The following is a 25,910-nucleotide window of genomic DNA, read 5'->3' as shown; positions in this document are numbered from 1 at the left end:
TGTTAATATTTCCATTTGAAATGAAGAGCTCTCAAAAAAGAATTCAATTGTTATTTTTCTTTATCCTGACAGAAATTGACCCTTGTGGCAGCATGCCGTGTCTGAACGGAGCTGCTTGTCTCAACGAATTGAATGGATACAGATGTCAGTGTGCTATCGGATTCACAGGCGCTACCTGTGAAACAGGTAAAGAAAGTTGGCAGGAATAGGGTCTAAGGCTGCCTAAAAGTCACTGGGGTCAAAACTTTTAAAGGGACAAGTGACCTCTTTAGAAGATCTCTGTGCTGTGCATCTAAACAGAGGATATGTTATTTAAAAAATGCCGTGTAAACATTATGTTACTTCATTTTAATTGTTATGCCTGTCCTAACCAAGTTGTTAAAACCAAGAAACACATTTATCCTACAAAAAAGGGGCTCAGCATATCAAATCAAGACAAGAAGAAAACTACTTGCATTTAAGCTCTGAAATAACCTGTACAGTGCTTTAAGTTTTCCTTAAGTTGGTAAAACCTGTAAACATTAGTAGTTTGCTTTTGCTGCGGTTTTAGCCAGTTGACAATACTGCTATCGCTTTCCGTGAAGGTGAAAATGAGAAGGACCGCTTAGGATGGTTTTGTGAATCTTTTCTCCAGTTTCCTTTCTAATTTTTCCCACAGAAATTGACTACTGTATGAACCATATCTGCATGAATGGCGCCGTCTGCATATCGCAGCTAGGAGGTTACAGGTGTCAGTGCCCACCTCTGTTTACTGGCGTCTTCTGCGAGACAGGTCAGTTTTGTTGTTTATCTGTTGATTTGGTTGATTATTAGGGCTGGATTGATGTGCAGAGGCTGGTATGTCAGGGTAACCAGGGAGGTGAACAGCAGTAAAGGATTAAGAAACAGGAATGCTTGGCTTGACTTAGGACATGGATGATTTGGGATTGATTTTTATGTCGTTGCAACTCGGGAAAGCCCTGATATGTGCATGTGTGCATACGTATGGCATAGAAATGGGTATTAGTTCGGTTGATTTCACCTGGTACCTGGGATGTATTTTATGTACAGGTTAGCAGGAAAAAGTGACCTGTGATTGACAAATGGCCATTGCTCAAATGTTGCAAAAGAGGCAACTAATTTCAACTTAATGTGCACAAAGTTGAACTTGCCCGAGTATAAATGAAAGGCAGAAATAAGTTTTTGCCATTTAAAAGCTGAGGTATGTTGTCCTTTAGAATCAAATAGCTTGTTTTTGCCTGGAATGGGTAGTCATCTTTATCTTAGGCATGAAGTTGTCATTCATCATAATTGGGTTGCAAGGAAACATTGGGGTTACATACGACTTATTTTTCCCATAATATAAACAGGAAAATGATAATCAAGTAACACAAATATTACACTGAAATGTGTCTTGTCAGATCCGGCCAATTTGCAGAAAGTAATACTTTGTGCTTCAACCTTCTACAGTTTACCTGATTCATCTTGTCACCTTGGTTTTCCTTTACATTTTAGCCATCTTTGACTGTTCCTTGGGTCTGTGCCAGAACGGAGCAACCTGCATTGACGTACCGGGCAGTTTTACTTGCCAGTGCCCGGCAGGGTTTGAGGGAGACCGCTGCCAGACCGGTAAACCTCATCCTTCCCTCAAACTGACCACCACCAGGCACCAGACTACATTTTGTCTCTGGCTACCTGCTCCCCTTCATCCAATCGTCTTGCTCAATTACTGACCAAACCAGGGATCATTGGAGACGGAATCTTAAATGGTGGAAGGAGAATAATTAACAAATAAAGAAATATTTTGTTCCATCAAACCCAATAACAATATCACTCATCTTTCCCTCCTTTGCTGTTAAAACCAATTCATACTTTTAATATTTTTAATGAAATTAATTATTTGATTTCTTTTTCTTTTTTGCAGCCCATACTGTTTTCCTTCGGTGCGAGAGCAACAACTAAAACCTGTTGAAATTGTCTTTCTTGTTCCAGCCATTTTCAAATTTGTGTATTTGCATGATTTTTATGATTCTCTGTGTTGTTTTGTCGTTTGAGTTGCACATGTAGTATAGGTGCATTGTGTGTTCCGTCGAAAACCTGTTTGTATGATCTTTAAAAAAGTTTGTTTTATCTCACCTGTTATGTTTGCATATTGTGTACGTTTCCTTTTCCTTGTACCCAAGTTTTGTTCCCTATTAACAGTTTTTGTTTTGTTTCCTTCGTTATTGTTTTTCTAACAAGATTGTTTTTTTGTCGTTATAGGACAGACTGTAAAGTCTGGCTAACCACGTTTTGGAAGAAGGGTCAAGAAAGTTGTGTCTGGTCTTTTGGAATGGATCGTAATCTTAACATTTGTCTTTGTTTTCAGTAAACAGGCCTTAACTGAAATGTTTTGCGCTTTACCCCTGCTGATCCCAGCCTAAAGTTTTGGTGGCTGTATTGTGTGTAATAATGAAAATGATGGTATAGTTTCTTTGTTTTAATGAAATTTAGTTATGTCCATGTAACATTGCCTTTTGTTTAGGAGTTTGTGGCTTGAATTTTCCATTTGTTTTACAGGGATTTGTGAGGACTTTTCTTGTTTTTAGAGATTTGAAATTTGCTCCCATGAAAATAATGTCACATATTCATATCATGTCGAATTAATAATTTGATACTTTAAACACTTGATTTCCGCCATGAGACTCTGTAACCATGGGTTTGTAGCTCTATGCTGTAACTAGCAGATTTAGCAATAATATTGGTCATCAACAAAATAATATGCGTCACATTGTGAAGGCAGTTTTTTCATTGATGATATTCATGACTATCAATAATGAAAACAAAACCACTATAACTCAGTTCATTCATCATTCCTTAGTCATTTCTTCAAACTCGTTCGTCGTCACACTGATGATTTTGATCGCAGATTGTTAATTTTTCATCAATCTTTGAATTCCTGTATTATCTAATAGATCACTTATCGTCTTTGTGAATTGGGGAATGAGCAAGATTTTTGTACTTGCGTTTTTGTCTTATAGCACAAGTCGACCCGTGTGACTCCTCTCCCTGTTTGAATGGTGCTACTTGCGAGAACAATCAATTCCAATCTTTCACCTGTACCTGTGCGCCTGGATACATCGGTCTCAATTGCGAGAGTATGATATCCGTTTATTTAGTTTCACACCCCAATGGTTTGCCCAGGAAAAGTATGAAATTTGGCAAGCTACACCACCAGTACTGTGGTTTGAATTTCTAATTTGAGGTTTGCAGTGTGGTGTGAAGTTCATGGATTGTATTTCATTATAAAGTTTGGCGTCATCGCTTGGTTCCCTGTGATTATCATCATTTCACCCTTTTGTTTTTCACTTTAAAATTTTCCAAATTTATTTAAGGGACCGTAGAGTTTCTTTTAGGTCTAATGTTACCACAAAATAAGCTTTTCTTGGGCTTCTAGCATAATACAGCTAGATTTGAAATGCATTTAAAAATGTAAGTGACTGCATCACTTCATCATATGGCAGAATTTTATCTTGATTGATAATTTCTTCTATGCAGTGTTTTTGCTATGCCGTTTCTCCAGTATAATGACTGTGCTTTGTTTATATGCTTGCCTTCCAATGACATTGAGGTAGGACGCAGCCCATCGAGCTTGTTCCTTCATTGCCATAGGAAAGCAAGCATGAAATCAAAACATGATGTCATGTTACAGGTCTTTTAGACTTGGCTGTCACAGAAACCTGACTGATAATAATGTCTTTTCCAAGATGACCGTTCATGCAAAAATTGCAAAAAATTATCCCGTTTAATGATGTAATGAGACCTGTCCTTCAAAATGACAAATAATATCCTGTGATGGATATGTCCTTTATGTGAATCAAGAAGAAATCATGCTTATTAGATCTTTCAATCATGCGCACTGGAGTTGCACTACTTTTGTCACCAATTGCGTTGCTTTTTTCTGTTTTTCAGTTCACGTTCCCTGCTCGAGTTTCCCGTGCCAAAATGGAGGGAGTTGCATGGAGGCAGGAGCAGCTTACCAATGCCAGTGTGCAGAAGGGTATCTGGGAACCAACTGTGACCAAGGTATAAAGGTCTAAATGTTAAGGGCTTTGGACGAAGCCTTGGTCATTCTGTTTGTCAGTGGACCAGAGAGTTTATAAGTTTCCAAATTTATTTTATTTATACCTGGTCATCAAACAGTGCATTTTAGTGCCAATTACAGGATGATCATGATAATAATGAACGCAGAAGACAATGAAGAAATGTTCAGTTTTAGAGGTGGGAAGAAAACCCTGGCGTAATGTTTTGGCTAAAACTCACAGACTCAGGTAGGGACTGAAAACCCAATCCACATGTGGACTGAGCCAGATTTGAACCCAGGCCCCCAGAGGTGGAAGGCATGTCAAGAAACACTGTGCCAACCTGACTCCCCAAGTTGTCAAAAATATGTTAAAATGTACTTTTTTTTCAGTGTTTTATTTAGGATATCTTTATACCATCATGATACCCCCAGTTTGATTGAAGACACACACTACTCAAGTGAACTACAATGAAAGCATTCCTTAGTCATTGTTCACCCTGTAACGTGTGACTGGTCATGTGACTTGTATTATATCTGGTCTTGATTAAACATTGATAAATTTTCCTCCAAGCCAGTGTATTAGGCGACACTATTTTTCAAATCAGCAGGCCGCTGGAGTTCAATTGTTTTATCTCCTTGGAGGTTGTTCTCTCAGATGTCTGTTTTCAGGGTCGAATCTTGTTGGATTTAAAAAAAATTTTCACCTTCACATTTAAATTTATACCAGATTAACCTCTGCATGGAATGCAGCAAAGCATTTCATTTTAAACATTTTAGCAAATCATTTTAAACATTTGGAAAGTTTCCCAAATAGGTCTCACCTTGTGGGGACACTTTTATTTGGTTTCAGTAATGGACAACTGTGCTAACCATGGGTGCATGAATGGAGCAACATGTGTATCCTTCCCAGGGGGATATCGGTGTGAATGCCCAGCAGAATTCACTGGCATCTTGTGTGAAACCTGTGAGTACAACCTCTGTCCCACTTCATTGTTACGTCCTAAATATCTGCTATACCAGCAGATATTTAAGCTTGCCTTAGAAGAAAAATGCCTGTACCAAGAATACAACTAAGATTTGCTTTATATTTCCTATATATGCTTGTTGCAGCCTTAGTCAACTGTACGAACAACCCATGTCTGAATGGAGCCACATGCATCGATGTGCCAACTGGTTTCCAGTGCCAGTGCACGAATGCGTGGCAAGGGTTACGCTGCCAAACAGGTAATGGTTTTGCATTAATTGAAGACAAAACAAAAAAGGCTCTTGGAACTTTTTTTATGAGTTTACCGTAATCCGGTTTTAGCAAGGTATGAAAATGGTCTGCTGCAGTTTTTTCAGAATCTGAAGATCATTCTTAGCTGTGCACCTTCAGTAAGAGAGTGAATTTGAAGATGTGAATACTTCATTTTGCTCTTGTTTTGAAGAACGTCCTGACGTTTGCTTGTCATCTCCCTGTCGCAACGGAGCCACATGCACCAACTTTTACGACTTTTACACCTGTGCATGCCCAACTGGCTTCTCTGGAAATGACTGTGAAGGTAACAACTTTTCAATGTTTGTTTTTGCTGGAAAAGAACTACACAAATGTTTATCCTCAATGTGTTCACATGTTCACTGAAGTGGTTGTAAGTAAGCATTAAGCAGGCCGTAATTAAGTATTCTTTTTACTTTCTAAAATTCAAAAACAAAGATGTTTGTACGATATTTCATGTCAGTCTTGTGAAGTCGTAAATGCGTTTATCTTTATTTTTAGTGTATGTTGGTTGTGCTAGCAACCCTTGTCAGAATGGTGCGTCCTGTGTTCAACTGTCAGATCGCTACCAATGTACCTGCCTTCCTGGTTATGTTGGCATCCATTGTGAACAAGGTAAAAATCCAGCTACCGTTGTTGGTTCCTTCTGGAAAAAGTTCCACCTTATCTTATCCACACATATTCCAGGGTGTTCAAGTTCTCTGTGTTAAAATGGAGGAACCTACGTGGAATAAGTCAGTAGTTTCCAAAGCATGCATCCATATACAATGTTTTTGTGCCCCTTGATAACATTTTGAGTGTTTCCAAAATGAGAGCAGTGAATTCTTACATGCTTCATATCTTACGGAAATTTTTTATGTTGAATACTTTCTCTCACAGTGTTGCTGACCAGGATCTTTATTAAGGACAGGTGCTCAAAAGTTTGGAGGAGGGATTTTTAGAGCCTCTCAAGTGCCATTTTTTCAGAGTAGAGCTTAGGGTTGCTTTCTACAGTGTACAGCCTTGCAAATTGTATGTTTGTTTTAATTTTCCATCACAGATGTAGATGAATGCTCAAGCAATCCGTGCCTGAACGGTGCAACGTGCATGGATTTGGTGAACGCATACCAATGCCAATGTGTTGTTGGATACACCGGTGTCCGTTGTGAAACAGGTAAGTGCCATAAGGAATAGGTTTTGAGAGACTAATATGCTATCCTGAATTGACATAAACCTGAATTTCCCTCACCGATCACTACTCCAAAGCAAACTGTCTTCATCCCGAGAGACCCACGTGCCCAAAAGCCATCAGTCGCACACTGTTCTGTGTCCCTTGAAAACTACCAAAGTATACTTGTGTAAGCAGCAGTTGTTCCACTTGCTTAATATGTACAGGTACATCCCTGCTTTTGTTTGAAAAGAATATATTTGTGGCCAGATAAGGTCAATAAACAGTAATTTGAGTTCTTTCTCTCACAAACTAAAACAGAATTACCGCTTATTGACAATCCAATGAAAATGGACAGTTTATGGGTGAACAATGTTAAGGATAATGCAAGATTCTCCTGAATGCCTTCAACTCAGTAGTTGCTTTAGCTACTTGGGACTCTTTTTCTTAGGTTTGGGTCGCATTTTAGGGCACAATTTGATATTCAGATACACTTTATAGCACACTCAACAGTGTCACCATCAGGATAGAAATAAATCACGACCCGGGGGGGGGATAGTCACTGTTAGCTCCCCAAGATATTTGAAATTGAGCCTCAGGAACTAGGTCGTCAACTTTCCATTTCACGGGGGAGCTAATATCGCTCGTTCAACCTGAAGTAAACCTTGCTTGCTTGTTGGCTGGCTGGCTGGCTCTCAGAGGGTTCCTTATCGGACTTATCATTTTTGGTTCCCTGAAGAACCAGAGTTATAGTACTTGGCTGTTTCTGTAACCATGTAACTAATCTAATTCATGTTACAGTTATTTATTACTTTGATGTATGTAGGTGACGGGGGGAAAAACATTGTCTTTGTGATACTTTGTCTTACTTCATTTTTACAGACTAATGGTGTGAATCTGAGATAGGATATAACAGCCATATGACAGCCAAAAATTACACAGACCTAATTTTGATAAATGCTGCCTTCCATGTTAGTGTATTTCAAACTATACTTGTAGACAAAAACATTTGCTCAATGTAGCATTGACTTTATTATATCAGCCAAGAACTTTCCACTGTGTGTCAAGAGTACCTCTCAAGAAGTTATAGCTCAGCAGGTTCCCTGAGCTTGTTCTCCATTTAGTAATTTCTTTGTTGTTGAGCATCATTCTTGGGAAGGTACGAGACAGTTTTTGTCTGAAGTGGAGAATAACATTTCCTTGGGGAACCCACGCAATTTGTAGTCTTGTTTATTCGTTCCTTGTGACTAGGTTTCCACTAATCTGTGCCTCGCTCGCTAACTTATTAAATATTTTCTCTTGCGGTATTTACACCCTAGTTTTGTGGCAAACCTGTTTTGGTGCCCAGTGCTGACTCGTTATCCCTTCCTCCTCTCTCTCCCTTTCATCGCCCTCCATCCCGTGCTGCTCTTCCCAGAGGTAGACATGTGTGCTCCCAACCCTTGTCGGAACGGTGCCGTGTGCACCAACCTGGGCGTTGGCTATGAGTGTGCCTGTACGTCGGGATGGACCGGCACTAACTGTGACCAGGGTAACTATCCTCGGCTATCAGCTGGTTTGGGAGCATGTCTGACTGTCTGTTTTGGGGCAGGGAAGGGGTTGTCTATACGTGTCACTTTTGGGTCATTAGGTACTGTCTTAGAAGTCATTGATGATGGAGACATTCCAAGTAGGCATATACCTTGGTACTGTTATTCTTCTTAATGCTCATCAAGCATAGAAAATAATGTAACAAGAGTTTTCTTATTTGCCATGGTCTAAGTTTTGCCAAATTTTGGAAATTTCAGGGAAAAATGGGGAGGGTGGCTTCTAGAAAGACATTTGGAAAATTGTTCAATTCTCAGAAAATAGGAAGATTTGGGTAACATTCAGAAGGGGAAGACTGGGAAAATTGTGTAGCTTTTCTCTAGAAGAAAAAATTGGGGGTCAATATTATTGGAAGTTTTACTTGAGCCATTGTGGACTTGTTGATCAGTTCGTTATGGTTGGGCTAACTTGAAATATCACAGAATTATAGGTCATCATTATTTTGTTTCCTAGTGATTGATTGCAGATCCTTCAGGTTTATCAAAAATACAGACATTGTCAACCATCTTGAATTTTTCAAGTACCATGAAGTGACTTATGTTTTTGTTGGTCTAGAGTTTGTTAATAATAATGCTGTTTTTTGTTTTCTAAGTCATTAATGCCTGTGAGCCAAATCCATGCCAGAATGGAGCGACTTGTAACAACTTGGTGACCCAGTACACGTGTCTCTGCCCAGCCGGATGGACAGGTGTCAACTGTGAAACAGGTGAAAGCAATCTGTAGATTCTCAACTGTGGGCTTTGGTCAAAAAGTCACCACCTTGGCAGGAAATAGTGCAGTCAAGGTAGCCGCTTGAGAAAATGGCTACAGTCACTTCCCATGCACACGTGTTACTCCAAGTCATAGCCAATCGATTCTGTTACAGTTGTGTGGTTTGTGGAAAGTCTGTAATCGTTTGAGAAAAACTGATGCCTGAATGTATGCATAGTTTTGAACTGATTCAGAAGATGGTGTTTGCAAGTTAAATAATCAGATGTGCTTCAGTGAATTGCCTACAGCCAGGAACTTGCAATAATATTTAGTTGAACATCTTTTGTATTGTGAAAAGGTAACCGTGGTGTGCTATGCTGATGCGACAAGAAAGCTGCAGACACGGGCTGTTTTAATTTTTTGAGAGATTTTCCATTCAGTTGTCAGTTTATGTCACCAGTTGATAGGACGCTCATAAATATTTTATTTGATGTTTGTTGAATGTGTTCAGAGATGCAAGCGTGCCTGTCCATGCCGTGTCAGAATGCAGGCACATGCAATGAGTTCTTCAACTTCTACACCTGCTCCTGTCCACAAGGCTTCATTGGAACCAACTGCGAACAGGGTAAAAAGATTTATCTAGCAATAGGTCTGGCAATCCCCCTTGGTTACCTCAGTGTATGGTTCATTATAAAGATTAACAGTTCACTTCATTTTGTTTTATGAAGCATTACTCTCAGCTTCAAATCAGAAATATAAGCTTGATATATCACCTCTTGATGCTAGGTTTGCTGTGTCACTCAAAGCAGTCAACATTTATGTGGTATTTCTCATTTTAGAACTCGACGCCTGTGCTTCCAATCCATGCATCAATGATGGAACTTGTCAGAACTTCCGGTTTTTCTACCAGTGCATTTGCCCTCCGGAATGGGAAGGGCTAAACTGCCAAGCACGTAAGTGTAATAACTGCTACTGATACACAGTGCCTTAAACCACACCATCGCTTTTAGCTATTGGGAAAGTTCAAGTGATTACCTCATTGTCAACCACCGGTTGAGTTTGCCTGGTATCCAGGATATCTTTTGTGCACGGGTTACCAGGGAAAGTCAGCTCCTGGGTGAAAAATGGTTTTGGCTCTGACTTGTCCTGTATGGCTTAGTTGCTGCTTCATCCATTGCTTCCGTTGCTTTCATGTCGGAGGTGTTTTCCACTTGAAAGGGATTGAGTTCAGAATTGATTTGATTTGTCGCAAAGACATTTTAAAATACTCTTGGTAAAAGTGGAATATACCTCAGGTTGGCCTGCTGTTTGTTGCCTAACCCTTTTGGATGCATAACAAACATGTTCATCCGAAATTAGATGTGTTCAAAAGAAACTGTTATACAATTTGTAAAAAGAACTTCGGGTCCCACTACAGTCAAAATTTACTCTTACATCTCTTGAGAAATAAGTTTCCAATGAAAATGTTTTGCTTTCCGGTCAGAAGATATTTTTCTTTTTAGGCATTCTGATGGGAAGATATTTTTCTTTTTTAGACATTCAGATGGGAAGATAATTTTCTGTAGTCTTTTTTTCCCATGTACCCAAATAATGAGCCTCATTGTCAACGTTTATCTGAAATGTCGCAGGTCCTGCAAAGCATGTTTTGCCAAATGCCTGTCATTAAAAAATATCATGATTTGATGTTTATTTTTTCTGCTCCATGTGCATTGGTTGAGGGCACTAGTGGTCATCATTTTGAGACCGGTGATTAGTTCGGTATTGAGCCATATATGTAAAAAGTACAATATACAAGATTTGATTTTAGAAATAGTTGATAAAGATGATGCAGTCTCCAAGTTTCACGTGTCTGCCAAGAGAAACAGAGCAGGTTCATGAAATGACAGAAATGGAAATCAAAATGCATGTAGTAACTTTTGGCATTTGTCCATGAAAGTGCATGGCGTCGATTCTTGGACTAATGCCCTAATTGAAAGGAATAATTAAATCACAGTATTTCAGCCCCATTTCAAAATTTTTTTTTCTGTCATTCGCTGCTGACCTATGTTGGAATTTGGCTTAAGGCTTTAAGCCCAAGTTGTTTATGATCACTGTAATTTACCTCCCGTGTGAAGGTGTCCGTTTCTGTGATGCCAACCCATGTTGGAATAATGCAGCATGCGTTGAGACACTGAATGGATTTCTGTGTATCTGTCAAGCGGGGTTCACAGGAGATCTGTGCAAATTAGGTCAGTGCCTATCCCATCATTCCCTTTCCCATAATCCTCTTCTCTAACCTCTTCCATTACCTGTAATCCTTTCCTTTCTTCTCAACCCTCCCTCTTTCTGAAATTGACAGTGCGTGCTATGGTGTTCATATGGCACATTTTGTTCGTGGAATCCTTGGGCAGTACGTGTAGAAAGAGCCCCAAATTTCTGAAATTATTTACTTGGTTTTCTACATTACACGTCATTGAAAGGGAGACCATACTGGCAAATTTGGAATATCTAAATGGCTAAGAAACCTCCTAGTAGTGGTGTAGAAGATCCTCTGCCTTGCAAGTTCCGCCTCACTTCTGTTCCTGGATGACAGTTGCTTTTTTGTGACAAAGTTTATTTTGAACCAACATTTTCTATCCAAATCAAGTGATTAAAGTAACAACTGTGATTTATTAACACTGTCTCTCTCAAAACATACAATTTGAATAGTGTAAATCTGCTCCCAAATATGGTTTTGGTTTAACTATAATGATGACATCTTGCTTGCTTTGCAGAATCTTAACATGGAGCCTGCTTGTCATTTGCTTGATTCAAGTTTTTTAATATCTTATTACAACCCCTCCCTGGCAGATAATTCCAGTCAAACTAAATCCAGTGTTGCTCTTCCATTTCCCAGCTTAATCTAATCCATCACTAATCAAAACTAATCTTTTATACTGTGTACTAGAACCTTGTAAAAACTTTCCATGAGGTTCTGAAAATCTTGTGAACCTTGAAACTTTTTTATCTTAACTTCACAGTTGCTTTGTTGAATAGTCTAGAATTGAATGCACTATTTATAAGTTGTAGATACACAGTTATGGACCTGTTAATGTCCCAGCTACCCTCTCTGGGCTGCATCTGTGCCTTGTGATTTGCCATTATATTGCCATTGATTATTGTACCTCCCGCTACTTGTCCCTTCGTCCGCTGTGATAGCTAATTTGGTTCCACTGAAGACATAAAACGATATTTTCACAACACTTACATTTAGGAGAGTGATATGCCATCGAATCGAAAAAAGTATTTTTCCTGTTGGTAAAGTTGATATGTGGGAATTTTCAACAGAATTAAACTGAATGACTCAAGAACTTTGCATTGTTCCAATTTGTGAAGGCTGGATACCGCAAACTATGTGTCGGGAGTTGTCACGTTATCAATCGGGAGAAATGCTTCATTTCAAAAACAAATGATCACAGTGGCAGTCCAGTTGGAGATAAAGGCCAGGAATTGATAGGTACATTAACAAAAAGAAGGGAGAATTCTTAGGTTTGAAGGTTTAACATCCATGCATCATGCATGCCACTTATCATAAACATGGTAAACCAGATTCCAATTGTATGCCAATGTTTGCAATTTCAGAGGTGGATGTTTGCTCCAGTAATCCGTGCATGAATGGAGCCACTTGTAACAACTTACGTACCAGCTACACCTGTGACTGTGCTCCTGGTTGGACAGGAACCCTCTGTGATCTGGGTATTGTGACAGTTTCATCACAAATTGCAAGATAAATTTGAAACAATTTAGTATTGTTCTCTTAGAGTATGGATAAATAAATGCAGGCTGTTTTTACTTTTTACTGTTTTTGATTAAAGAATTTTAAGCTTCATTTTTCTGAGTTGTACAGAATATATGAGCATTTATGTTTATGTTGGATATAGTTTGATAGTTGAAACGAAGTGATTTTTTTAAAGGGAGTGAACCATGTTACAGTGCATTAACACAAGATTTCCACAGACATCATTTTTACAAGTGCATTGTGGGACAGTACCAGCATCCATGTGCAAAAATATATTCCTTTGCATTAAGACTTGACAGTTTTTAGTGTTTGTTCAGCATGTGAGGTTGAATTCACAGTTGCTTGTGTTTAAATATCAGTTCATTAACCCTAACATCCCTCAGTCCTCCAACAGGTGAAAGATTGTGCGGAATAGAGATCTCAGTTGATGAATGATAGAATTGGGCTCTTTGAGGCCAGTGTGTTTTGTGGTACATTGTGTTGGATCTGACATTGAATTCCTGCTTCAGTTCTGCATTTCGTTCCTACATTTTGGTCTACCTGTGCGACTAATCTCACTGCGTTCCTTTCTTGTAGACTTTGATGAGTGTAGCAGCAATCCTTGCGTCAACGGCGGCACCTGCATCAACCTGTTCAACTCTTTCCAGTGCAACTGTCCGGCAGCCTTCACTGGCGAGTTCTGCAACACAAGTAAGAAAGAGTGCCAACCTGAGCAAACAAACTGGCTCTTTGTATTTGGAAGTCAAGCTGGACAGTTATCATGCTTCACTGTTTGATTTGCACGTGGGTAATTCCAGAAATTAGGGGTCCATTTTTTAATGTCCCTTTTAAATCTGACGTATGATTTTGTGAGTTCAGAACACATTTTGTTTTTCCAAGAGTGATGAATTAATGCAAATTACGTGCCAAACAAATAATAATAGTTTGAAATCAATTCCGGTGATATTTCCAGGTCAAATAACAAAGGTCAGATGTAACACCGACACGAAAATGTGACACTTTTGGACCCCTAATTTCTGGAATTACCCATATGCCCATCAGATGAAAGTCATTGTCATGAGAATCAAGATTGTATCACTATTAGATAGAGCAAAACACAGAGGTTTCAGACATGTCAGAGGGAATAGCAGCTAGTGATACCTATATGTGTGACTGACTCGGCCAAAATGGCCCTTGGGTTTCTGTGTGACAAATTGATTTTAAGTGATGCCTGCAGATAGAAAAGCATTTTAATAAGGATTAGATTTGTGTATTTGTGACCTCTGTCGCACATTCTATTCCCGAGATACAGTACAATTTAGAATTGATCTCTGGCAGGTGTACGGAATGGTCTGCTACATACGGAGGCATAGCATGACTTAAGGGCCTTTTTGCAGAGTGGGTCACATACGTTAGACTTGTCCTTGTTAGGTGCATACATCATGTTTATGGTCTTTCATTTTTATATGATTTCATCGATAGAAAAGATCTGAATTATGAAATTTCTGTCTTAGGAAGTTAACTGTGTGGAATTTTTCCGTTTGAATAACCTGCTCGTGTCAATTGGGAGGGAAATAATGGTCCTTTTGTTGCAGAATTCTAATTGTCTGTGCACATTTGTCCCTTGTCCTCATAACTACACATTTAATTCATTAAAAAACATGTATAACTTGCAAAGACATTGAATTGACAATTAAGAGAAATATTAATGAGGAATTTCTGAAACATCAACTGATGCCACAGCTGGCTGACAGTGTTCATATTTGTTACCCCTGAGAAATTGAGTCCTCACATTTTTATGTTTTTGAATCTAAAACTTATCCAAATTTTATTTCTTTCCCTCTCAGTTTCTCTCACTAATTTCAATAACACCGGTGTTGTGGTTAAGACTTTAGACTATTACAAGACCAACACAAGACCTCCACTCCGACTTCAAGTCACAAGCTAGTCAATTGAACTGCAACTAATGAATTCCTTTGCCATTGTTCATCCTGTTACTTGTGATTGGTCTTACGACTGGTCTTGTGTATGGTCTTGTGACTAGTTTTTGACCGGTCTTGTGTCTGGTTTTTGACTGGTTTTGTTACTGGTTTTGTGACGGATCTTGTGACTGGTCCTGTGACTGGTCTTCAGACTAGTCTTGTCATTGGGGCTGCATCTGAATCTCTTGTCTATAGCTAGGTCTAGGTCTTCACTCCATTGGAAATATGTGGAGACCCACTAACAACAGACCTAGTCGTAGCTCTGAAAGCCTGCTTCGGACACAGCCAGGTCTTCTGTTCAGTCATGTGATGATCACAACTACACCACCACATAACACCCTGTGTGACTAGTACTAATAGTTGGCACTTGGATGTTTTACCACTGTGTTCTAGATGTTGCTTGTCCTCTTGTTTGTGAAAATGGTGGGACATGTACCAGTAGAGGTGATGTCGCCTCCTGTATGTGTCGTCCCGGTTGGACAGGGGAGCTTTGTCAAATCGGTTAGTATCCTCTGTGACCGTTCTGTGTTTTTTTCCGATTTGAGTTGAATTCTACTAAATTTGGTTGAATTCCCCTTGCATTTGCAATCTGTCTCGTGGAATTTGGGAGGCTGATTTATTACAGATACAGTGACAGATGTATTTTCAAAAAAATTCCTTCGGAACCAATTTTGCATGGAGGGCAGTATTGAAAAGCGGAGAGACAAACAACTAAAAAACATTAAGACCTTTTTCTAGTGGTAACGGAAGATAGTAGATATGTTGAAGATGTTTGTCGTTTGAAGTGAATGCACTTGAAAAATCTAAACCTGTTCACAATGGAAGTGGGAAATATATTGTTGTTTCTATTTACTAACCTGGCACTTTACTCGTCTGATTCTTTTTTGTTATATTCTTCTCTCGTCTAGTTTTGCTTACCAGATTTTTTCATTCTGGAAAGTTCTGTTTATGGCTCAGTGTTATTTTCTTGTAGATTTTGATGAATGCAGCAGCAATCCTTGCAATAATGGAGGCACCTGCAATGATCTCTTGAATGGATACATTTGCTTTTGCCCTCCTGGCTACGGCGGCGCTCGCTGTGAATTACGTACGTTGCCGTAAATGTTGATTTGTTTGGCCTTACTGTAATATCCTTTATTTAAAGATCAGCAGCCAGTACTCTATCTGATGATCAGTTAGTTCAAATCATGAAGCATTCGAATTGGACCGTGGACTTTCAACATCTGAATATCTGGGTTTTTTTTATTTAAAACCAGGAACAAAATTTACATTTTTGTGTGGTGGTTTACCTGATTGAGTTTCAGGCCGGGGTCCGTCTCCTAGTGAAGGAAGTTTGGCAGTTCAGCCAATGGTCTGTCCTTATTGATGATTTAATCCCTTGTTAGTCCCAACAGGATCGCATGGTCGCCCTTTGGCTGTGTTGGTTGGATGGGGTTGTATTGGAATGTTTTGCACAGACTGGTATGGATTAAGCTAAACTAAGAGTGACTTGTCGTTTTCTTTAAATGGGTGCATGTTCATCTGTGCATAGATACGTACTGGTTAGATATGAAAGGGTTCAGCTACCTATCTAGGGCCTAGTTTGTTCATGTGGTTTAGGATATTCATGAATACTGACCTATCCTGCATCTCTCCTCTTTTAGTGTCTGATGCTTGTAGCAGCAATCCTTGCATCAACGGTGGAACCTGCATCCCTCAAGTTGGTAGCTTTCTGTGTCAGTGTCTTGAGGGGTACTACGGCTTACGGTGTGAAGCGAGTAAGTCTGAACATGAGCCTGTCACCCTTGTCACTGATTCTTTTGTTTAGAAAATTGCTAGTGAATTTGGAGGGATCTTTAAATGGCATTGTGCAATGCATGTGGTGTTGTTTAACCCTTAAAGAGCTTGGAGGGGGGGGTACCCCACCAAGCCTCTAGGAGCTTTGAAATCCTTCCCCAGTTTTTATGGAAATTGGACATAGCATTTTTAGAACATGTCCCCTTTTTCCAAGACAGGTAGGCCAGCATTTGACTTCCCACCGGCCTGTGCGCAATGCACAAGTCAACACACGTGAGAGCCTGAACTGTGAATAAACATAACAGCGAAAAACCCTCACTGGATTGAATTGAAATCTCGTGCAAGAGCTTATAATGGATGCCCCTGCTGGCATGCAAATTCTATGATCAATCTTGGCAAACTCAAGATCTTAAAGGGGTGGGAGAATCCCCCGTGCCTGGTTGTGAGGTTTGAAAAAATCTGATCCTTCTAGGGTGAAGTACGAGAAACCTTAGTAATTAGATACATTGTAATCATTTGTTTTTCTGTAGTATATCCAGGCATGTTGAAATAACGGCAAAGAGTCTGTCCAGAAAATCTAAAGAGTTTGCAAGAAAATCCATGGACTGAAGGATATGCAGTCAAGGAATGTCACTCCATTCGTTCATCTATTATTCATAAATACCTCAGACAGTCTCCCTATTCAACAACATGCAACTTGACGTGTATTGACATTTGATAATGCCCACTGAGAAGTGATAATGCCTGCTACATAAAAGACGCTCTGGCACCCGGATACGAGACAGTTTACTCCATTCCTATTGGTTATGAGTCTGTGTGTGATGCAAGCAGAGCGCGCCTTGCGCACGCCAAATCCATATACAAGGAGATTCTATTGGACAACTTTCAAAAGGAATATACCATAAAATGGACAGGGGTGTTTGGGAAACTGAAAGTAAAATTTCAGAACAGAATTGTTGGAAATCCATAATATGTTGAATTCTTTTGACTCTCTGAATTTTATTTATTTATTTATTTATATTGAATAAAAAGGTATTTATGAATGGGAATAACTGTATGTGCTTGGCCGATCTTAAACTTACTAATGTTTATGACCTTGCTATAAAGGAGAATTGGTCATGTTCATTCTCCTGAGCCGGTCTTAAATGCATGTTTAAGACCGGCCAAACACATATTTATCCCCTTTAATCATGATTTGAAAATCTTGACGTTCTTCATCGAGTGTCTTAACCCCAACACTCCTCAGTCCTCCAACAGGTGAAGGATTGAGGAGGGTTAGGGTTAATGATTAACCCCAACACTCCTCAGTCCTCCAACAGGTGAAGGATTGAGGAGGGTTAGGGTTAATGATTAACCCTAACGCTCCTCAGTCCTCCAACAGGTGAAGGATTGAGGAGGGTTAGGGTTAATGATTAACCCCAACACTCCTCAGTCCTCCAACAGGTGAAGGATTGAGGAGGGTTAGGGTTAATGATTAACCCCAACACTCCTCAGTCCTCCAACAGGTGAAGGATTGAGGAGGGTTAGGGTTAATGATTGACCCCAACACTCCTCAGTCCTCCAACAGGTGAAGGATTGAGGAGGGTTAGGGTTAAAAACAATGACTTTAAAATTATGTGATATTTGAAAGTTGAAAAAAAGACTGAAGGAAAACAAAACTTAATTGAAACAACTCACAGTTGCCTAAAAGCAAAGACTACAAGCACAGCTTAAAAAAATTATTGTTTCCATCTGGAATTAAAGAGATGACAAGAGTTATGGTTTCTTGAAATGCTGATTATAGTACATAGAGGACTGACTCTACCAGGTTTTGTACACTAACCTACATATACATGTAGTGATTAATTGGATGGGGGGAGTTCTGCATTATAGACTTCAGTTTTTCTATGTCACCTCCTCAAAGATACCAAGAAGACCTCTTACATTCATAGCCATCAATCTAGCCAGGTGTTTTGTCAAACCTCTTCCTGGTACAGCAGGTGGGATGTGAACTGGGGTCACTAAAAACAGAACACCAGAAAAGTATGTTGTCTTTCTAAATTTTGTCAAGGCTGGGTTCTTGATTGATCATCACAACTTGATCTTTTTGTAGTCAACACATGCGTCAGGAATATCACGCTGGCGCCTGGCGGCACTACTGAGATTATGTCACCCAACTACCCGGACGCGTACGATGACCGACGGTTCTGCCAGTGGCTCATCGTGGCCGCCGACGGCCGCCAGATGCGGCTCATCTTCCGGGACTTCTACACGGAGCAGGACTTTGACTGGTTCGAGGCCGGCAATGGCCTGAACCCGGACGACGAGAACTCCCTTGTGTTGCGAGCCTCGGGCGACATCATCCCGGCCAACTTTGTTTCGTCAGGCAGCCAGATGTGGGTGAGGTTCACCACAGACATCCGGCGGAGTTTCCGTGGGTTCCTGGTGGAGATCATCGATAACGTCCTAGCAGGTTTGTGGCTTTCTGTAAAGATAGAACTGTCGCTGCTGGAATACTGTTTCAAAGTCTTTGACATGGTGAGGTTTAAAGTGTACTAAAATCTAGCACATTGCTATGTACCAGCGCACGATATTTGAAATTTTGTCAGCAACAAGAGAGAGATATTGAGTTTGCTGTACAATGCTAAATGCATTTCAGTACGGCACAGTATGAGGGAGGAGTTTGACCGATTTTGGAAAAGCTAGGTTTAAGGTTGATTGACAAAGTTTGTTGCAGTGAATCGTCCCCAGGTTCTGCACAAATAGGCTGCACCTCAGAAGCTGTATCCCACCATGTCATTTTCTTCTGAATTTCCTACTGCATTAAAAATAGGATCACACTGCTGTGTTTGTAAAAAGGAAAATTCAGATTGAGCGATGAATGTTGGCCTGACTTGTGGGCCTTTCATCTTTAGTTAAAGGTAATGTGCATAACTAGCGTCTTGTGACCAGTTTCTCCCTGAACTCTTAACCCAGAAAGTGATTTCTTTGTCTTATTTATGTCATCCCGGTATTAGGCATTGATGGAAGTTTTGGTTAGTTAGTCTAATTTGCTATCGTTCAGTTGTTTTTTATTTTTTGGTTTTTTTCAGTCGGATGTCGCGGTGAGCCCTGCCTGCATGGATCCACATGTGTTGAGACTCAAAATCAGTTGGGAGACTACCGGTGCTTCTGTGCTTTTGGCTGGTATGGTGACAATTGCCAACTGGCATTGCAGCCAGGTAAAACATTCCGAAGATGTTTAGCCTAAACTGTTGACATGCTGCTGCGGGATACATTCATGTTACTTGTTTATTTGGCGATATGGCTCTTCAGGGGTTTTGCTTATGGGGCAAGATCACATTGTCTGCATTATTGCTGTGCTGTATGTATTATATAGAGAATTTGCGGTACATTTACCTGACATTTATCTCAAAGTAATCTTTTTTTACCAAGTTTTCTTCCCGCTCATACACAATTGTTAACCATGTTTCGAACAGCACTGGGTTACCAAACCAATTTCCGGTTGTATGGTCCCTCTAAATAGTTGCGTATCTAAGTGAAAGCAGTGCAAGTCTTTCCAGTCTCTTCATTAGAAGCCCTTGGGTTTGAGGTTCAAGTCCTGTTTTAAGTTCATTGTTTTGGCGTAGTGATGACCATAAACCAATCCATTCTCTCGTGGAGAACCTTTTCTGGTTCACCCTTGTAAAATGAGTAGCATGTAGCTAGTACTATTCCTTTGAGTTGTAGGCTGTTTTCAACAAGTTGCACAAAGGAGATCAAGAGAAATTGTTTGTTTTGTCACTCGTCTAATTGTTAGAATAGCAAACTGGCTGAAATATCAAAATGACGAGCTTAGAAAATTAGTGTAATGGAGGTACATTTCATGAGATCCGGTCCCAATTTCCTAGGGTCGTTAAGCACTTTTTTTTTCTAACGTAGCTGCTGTCCATTTCATAGACACTGTAACAGTGAGAGCAGGAAGAGTTCACTTTTACTTCAACGGCAGATTTTGCTTGAAATCACGATGGAATAAAGGAAATCTCCATGCATGCGCAGGAGTTAGCACTTAAACATAGCAACATAGCACTTAAACTAGTGAAGCTTTTCTGGTAGGGTTTGCACAGCTGTTCATGTCTCCAATGAAATTGGGCCCCGCTCACATTTTTGAGCCAGTGTAAATTAATCAGCGCGGTAATGTGATGTCACTTGTCTGGCAGGCACGGATCCCTGTATGTACAGCCAGTGTGAGAACGGTGGCATCTGTACAGCAAGTCGGACAGCGTACACCTGCACTTGTCCAGTCGGCTACCAGGGACAATTCTGTCAAACAGGTAGGGCATTGGATGGCTGGTGTAGCATCGGTTGATTCAAGCTGGTAGTTGAACCATTGCAGCAGGCGATTCTACTTACAGAAACAAGTTTGTCTCGCTCTACAAACAAAAATAGGGTGTGAACAGCATGATTCCGGGAAAACCTTATGCAATATAAGATTTGCAAGTACCAAACTTCTCAGTGAATTCTTGAAAGTCCCCTGAAAGTAGCAGTGTTAATTTGTTGCTTTATAATTGCCTTGTTGGTAGTGGAGATTTTTACGGGAATCAGATTTCGCCACAAAAACTAATATATTGTTGAAGTATGTACGTAAGTTTCAATTTGGTTCATTTTAGAATAGCTTTATTTTAAAAGTTTTACCTAAATCAGATGTTATTTTTCAGAAGATAATAACTTCTGAATATGTTTGAATTCAGCAGACTTTGTGCCTTGAATCTAGATTTGGTTATATTACTCTCATTATCTTAGTGTATCAAAGCAAAATCAATGCCCTTTGAGCTGGCTTCTGTGTTTGAAATACATACTCTAATAAACTTTGTCGGGTAAGTTTCCAATCTTGAATCCTAACAATGAGATTTTTCTCCAACTGCTTATAGCGTCCGTGAACCCATGCCTGGTCAGCAATCCCTGTAGGAATGGAGGGACTTGCTCCTACCTGGGCAGTCAGTACTCCTGCGAATGTGTCCCAGGATTCACTGGACTTTTTTGTGAGACAGGTAAGACATTGCCGAGGAACAAAGAAACTGGGGAGCCTATAAATGGAAGAGCAATAAGCCTTTTGCGAGTTAACTTTGACCCAAATCTGGTACACTGAGTTCTTTAAATTCACGTGAACATAACAACTTGAATTCTCCTTACTAAAACTACTGTTGCTATACCTCATGATTTGGGGCAAGCTTTTGCTTAGTTACATGAGAGATGCCTTGCAACAATACACTGTTCTCAATGGAAAAGAAGGGCACAAAGGAACCAGTCCCATCCAGAGATGGTGGTCGCTATGCGAAAGCTTGCCCCGAAGCACGAGGTATAGCAACAGTGTCTTTAGTCTGTGGAATTCAAAGGGTTATGTTTATGTGCAGTCAGATAACTCAGTGCACCAGATTTTATTCAAATTTAACTCGCAAATGGCTTATTTTTTGTCTTTTCTCATTGGTTTTTTTTGGGAGGGGATAAGGTGCTCATGAAAAAGACATTCATACATTTTCAAAGATTGAATCCTCAACTTCATGTAAATTTCACACACACCATCACTTTGATGTTTATAAGAAAACCAGATGTACGATTTTGCGTTATTTTAGTTATTTTAGTGCATAAACTGTTTTCTGGGAAAAAAATACCTTGCAAATAAGGCAGAAGATAAACGGGGGCATATCCCCCCTGGGCAAGTCTGAGCTACAGCTGTCCAAACTCAGGGACACATGAAGACATCTTTGTGTCAACTTGGTGCCTGTTTTTGTTTCAGATATTGATGAATGCGCCAGTGGGCCGTGTAAAAACGATGGTACCTGCGTCCAGGGGGTCAACCAGTACTTTTGCAATTGTCCAGCCGGCATTACTGGGATCAACTGTGATAACGGTAGGTAGACTGGCAGGCAGCATGCACAAGTGCGCCCACACTGATGATAAAGGGAAAGGCTGGTCAACACCACTGCTGCTATGTGCGTAGTGCTCTCGTAAAGACAAATTGTTACTTTATCTACCTAGTGTGGGCATTCCGTCGTTTTTTTGTAGTTGTCTTTGCAACATCTGAGACTGCATTGGTTGGCGTGCCCATTAAGTATTCTACCATCCCTGCAATCTGATTGGACAAGTATTGCCCTATGCATTCACGAGGAATGCAGTACCGTGCAACTGGGCATTTGAATATTGAAATTAAGGAGACCTTACATTTTTTTATGTGTCGCCCAAAATTTGTTTTCAGCTTTATTATTACGATTATTATTTCTTATTTATATTGGGTGACTCATTCAGTTTGTAAAAAAAAAAAAAACTGTTTTCCCATGAGTCCCAGTGAACAATCATAAGACAAGAGAAAAAGAGAATTAAAATTGAACCAGGTAAAACTACCTATCTATAGATAAAAATACTAAGAATAATTAGTTTTCATAGCATCCAAGTGAAGTGTCAGAAACTGTCTGGTGTGGCGTCATTGGCTTCCGTCTCAAAATGAGCGTTTACTTCGGTCTTAGGCGAAGCATTTAATCTCTGCCTTCAAGTGAATGTAAAGCAAAATGCCATGAAGTAATTCTTCGGTTGTATTTTTTCCCTGTAGTGCCACCCGATCCTTGTAGTTTCTCACCCTGTAGAAATGGTGGTACTTGCATGAAGCTGGATGTGACGACATTTGAATGCAAATGCCCCAGTGGATTTATAGGAGCCTTCTGTGACACAGGTAATTTCCTACGTCTCTTACATCAACTGAACTTTACCGAGTTTAGAGACTTTGTTCCCAGTGATTTTCAAACTGCCAAGGCTTTTGATTGAAAATGGTGGAATCTGATATGTAGAGATTTTTGTTTCGTTTCAGTTTGAGCTATTCAACATTTGGACAAAACGGCCAATCTAAATTGATCTTTGAAGGCTGAATAATGAGTTTTCTTCTTGGTAGAGCTTTGAGACTTGTTGCTGAAAAAAATATCCCAACAAGATTTAATCATCATCAGTCAAAAGTTGGAGTAGTTCTCTTCAGTTCTAGATTTTCTGAAGCTGTTGATTAATGATCATTTGACCAAACTGAGAATAAGGCTAACCTTGGCATTGCCACTTTTTACAATATCCAAAGCTCAGGGGTGAGATTTCTCAGCTTTTTTCAGCCAATTTCAGCTTTTTGGATTTTGGCTTTTCTTCCTCACTGGTTGTGTACAAAAGTATGGGAGATTTTTACAGTTCAACTTCTTAATGCCTTTCTTCAGCTATTTTCAGCTATCTTTATCACTAGTCAATCTCATCCCTGAAAGTTCTGTGCAGATGGTCTATCGGAATGTGATCCCAAGGCAGCATTTGGACAGTTCATAGACGTTCTAGAACTTTTGAAGTTAATGAGACGAAAAATACATGAATGGCCATATCAAGTTCTGGATCTTGTAAATTTATGAATGCAAATCAGTTGACCAGTTATGGCATTTGCTCTTCGCATTCATAACCAACTATTTATGCATTGTTTTTTAATGTGTTGAGGCAAGAAATTGGTGTGAGCGTAGTTTTTGTGAAATGTTCTGTGTTTGCCTTTTTTTTTGCAGAAATTGCTTGCCATAGCAATCCGTGTGTGAACGGCCTGTGTAATGAAGTCGGAGGTGGCAATTATGAGTGTGTCTGTCCGCCAGGATTCACAGGAGTAAACTGCGAAAGTGGTAAAAACTAAACCTTAATGAGGGTTAAATCCACCCAAAGATGAGATCAAGACACTTCAAAGCACCAAAACAAGTCATTTCCAAAAGACACATTTCAATATCCACTGCAAGGAATAATCAAATTGCAGTCAGACATTTGACTCTCCTGAACCAGAGAATGTGAGACCGACTATCAGTTCTGTTTATTGATAGCATTAGGGTAAAGTGGCATGGTAGTGTAATGGATCACACTCTTCATGAATTCATTAGTCGTACAAGAATTTAAAGACATGGACACCTGACTGTGTATAACCGATCAAACGCTGATGACAAATGGAGAACTTGTGTCTAATTTCACTCATGCCCACTTACATATCAGAATCCACAAAATAAGATACAAAATGCTAGTGTTGTACAAACACCCTTGAGGAAAATGGCTCCGCCTTACTTTTCCCAGGGTACCTATTGCCCCCTAGGTACAAACAGTATAAGTACCGCATCCCAGCAAGACAGTATACATTCTTTCATTCTGTCTTTGTAGATGTAATGACGTGTGCGGACAACCCGTGTGACAATGGCGTTTGCCAGACTACTGGAGCTGCTTCCTTCCAATGTAACTGCTTTGCAGGATGGGAAGGCCGATTCTGTCATATGGGTAAGGAGGCCATCGCTGATACATCACAGAAGCTTTGACAAAGTCGCTACTATTTTGTGGACATTTTTTGTCCTGTTTCAGAGAAATGCTAACTCCTTTCTCCAGCGGGTCCCTTGATTGTTTCCCACTGATAGCCCTCCACTTAGAGTGGCTTTAGCCTTTTTTAGGGCAATTATGGTATACTATAGAGGCTTCGTGTGGTAGCCATCTAGCAAGGCAGCTCTTTTGTTCTATTGGGAAACATCCTTTGTGAGTAACCTGTGGAACAAAAGTACTGGCCTGTCTATTAAAGGCGTAACAAGTTCATGGACTGGTAATTTTGAAGTTAGTATAACGTGATCAATTGATTTTGCTCTTCGTGTCTTCCAAAAAAATTCCTCGAAGTTTATTATTTCAAATTGGAGGTACCTTTCAATCTGCCACTTTTTTGCTTGACCATTTGCAGATATTGACGAGTGCAAGTCCAAGCCGTGTAAGAATTCAGCCCTGTGCATCAATCAGGTCAACCAGTACAGGTGTATCTGCAACGGGGGCTTCTCTGGCAAAAACTGTGACGTTGGTAAGATGGCCATTTGGCCTTTTAAGGATTTGAATTGTAGCGACCCACCTGACGTATACCCAAAATATTTTGCTTGAGGGACGTGTAAAAAATGAACATTATCAAGTTTCAACGATGCTTCTTCAAGATATTTTTTCTAGGACAAGAACTTTAAGGTTTAGAGTATCTCCCTTTTGGAGAGCATGGGTTTGGAAAGCATGAAGACTTTAAATCACTTGAATCACTGTACTGTGAACTCAATGTTGAGTATTTATGTCTACCAGGATATGTCTCTGGACTGCCGTGAGCAAAAAGGGTTTAATAAACAGCATCCTTGAGCTAAAAGTGCTATCTTTAAAAAACTGTCAGCTACATGTATGAATACATGTACGTTAGTTGACATGTTTTTTTTTAACCCCTTCACGCCGGGATGCGTTAAGACACGCCATAAAAATTGAGATCCTCAGCCCGCTTTTCAGCTATTATTCTCGGCCCATGCTCGAGCGAACATGGTGAAAGAAGGCAGACCCTGGCTCTTGTATATATGGTAATTGGTCTTTGTGTGTAGCCCAGAAATGAAAAGACCGAATTTGCATCATAATCACCAGCTTCACAATAGTCCCCACTTTGAAAAGAGTCAACAGGAAAGTGGAAGCGTGAGTAGAGCCGCATGCCACCGAACAATGAGCCTTTTCACCGTGTAATTCAACAGCACGCTGGGCCACAAACCGAGAATGTGCGGTTTGGCAGGTGGCCTTCGTGGCCAAGCGAGGCAGGAATTCTTGGAGTCGGCTTTCGGAAAGAAATTCCCGCCGAGAAGGGATTAAATGGACATCATCTTTTTGCTTCCACAATTTTTTTTGGGGGGGGTTGAGTACAC

General features: G+C 40.0%; 1 protein-coding gene across 31 annotated transcripts in view; it reads left to right on the top strand.

Annotated features, from left to right (window-relative positions):
• LOC110976081 (uncharacterized) overlaps nt 1-25,910 on the top strand; it is a 92,706-nt gene that overhangs the window by 64,429 nt on the left and 2,367 nt on the right. For 28 of the 31 annotated variants that reach the window (XM_087138671.1, XM_087138668.1, XM_087138685.1 and 25 more), the window contains 29 exons: nt 73-186; nt 659-772; nt 1,495-1,608; nt 3,000-3,116; nt 3,931-4,044; nt 4,893-5,006; nt 5,153-5,266; nt 5,470-5,583; nt 5,799-5,912; nt 6,337-6,450; nt 7,862-7,975; nt 8,624-8,737; nt 9,233-9,346; nt 9,561-9,674; nt 10,836-10,949; nt 12,322-12,435; nt 13,055-13,168; nt 14,833-14,940; nt 15,413-15,526; nt 16,083-16,196; nt 18,308-18,667; nt 19,287-19,415; nt 20,394-20,507; nt 21,105-21,224; nt 21,971-22,084; nt 22,781-22,900; nt 23,748-23,858; nt 24,379-24,492; nt 24,938-25,051. In XM_087138671.1, coding sequence (XP_086994797.1) covers nt 73-186; nt 659-772; nt 1,495-1,608; nt 3,000-3,116; nt 3,931-4,044; nt 4,893-5,006; nt 5,153-5,266; nt 5,470-5,583; nt 5,799-5,912; nt 6,337-6,450; nt 7,862-7,975; nt 8,624-8,737; nt 9,233-9,346; nt 9,561-9,674; nt 10,836-10,949; nt 12,322-12,435; nt 13,055-13,168; nt 14,833-14,940; nt 15,413-15,526; nt 16,083-16,196; nt 18,308-18,667; nt 19,287-19,415; nt 20,394-20,507; nt 21,105-21,224; nt 21,971-22,084; nt 22,781-22,900; nt 23,748-23,858; nt 24,379-24,492; nt 24,938-25,051 — 3,573 coding nt within the window. The remainder of the gene's footprint in view (nt 1-72; nt 187-658; nt 773-1,494; nt 1,609-2,999; nt 3,117-3,930; nt 4,045-4,892; nt 5,007-5,152; nt 5,267-5,469; nt 5,584-5,798; nt 5,913-6,336; nt 6,451-7,861; nt 7,976-8,623; nt 8,738-9,232; nt 9,347-9,560; nt 9,675-10,835; nt 10,950-12,321; nt 12,436-13,054; nt 13,169-14,832; nt 14,941-15,412; nt 15,527-16,082; nt 16,197-18,307; nt 18,668-19,286; nt 19,416-20,393; nt 20,508-21,104; nt 21,225-21,970; nt 22,085-22,780; nt 22,901-23,747; nt 23,859-24,378; nt 24,493-24,937; nt 25,052-25,910) is intronic. The other 3 variants (XM_087138670.1, XM_087138669.1, XM_087138666.1) reach the window with 3 other exon arrangements.

Source organism: Acanthaster planci, linkage group LG07 (genome assembly GCF_054643075.1).
Source record: "Acanthaster planci isolate LZ-2023a linkage group LG07, COTS_SCS, whole genome shotgun sequence".
NCBI classification, from domain to species: Eukaryota; Metazoa; Echinodermata; class Asteroidea; order Valvatida; family Acanthasteridae; genus Acanthaster; species Acanthaster planci.
The sequence above is the reverse complement of the archived record's forward strand: the minus strand, read 5'-3'. Positions and strand labels throughout refer to the sequence as shown.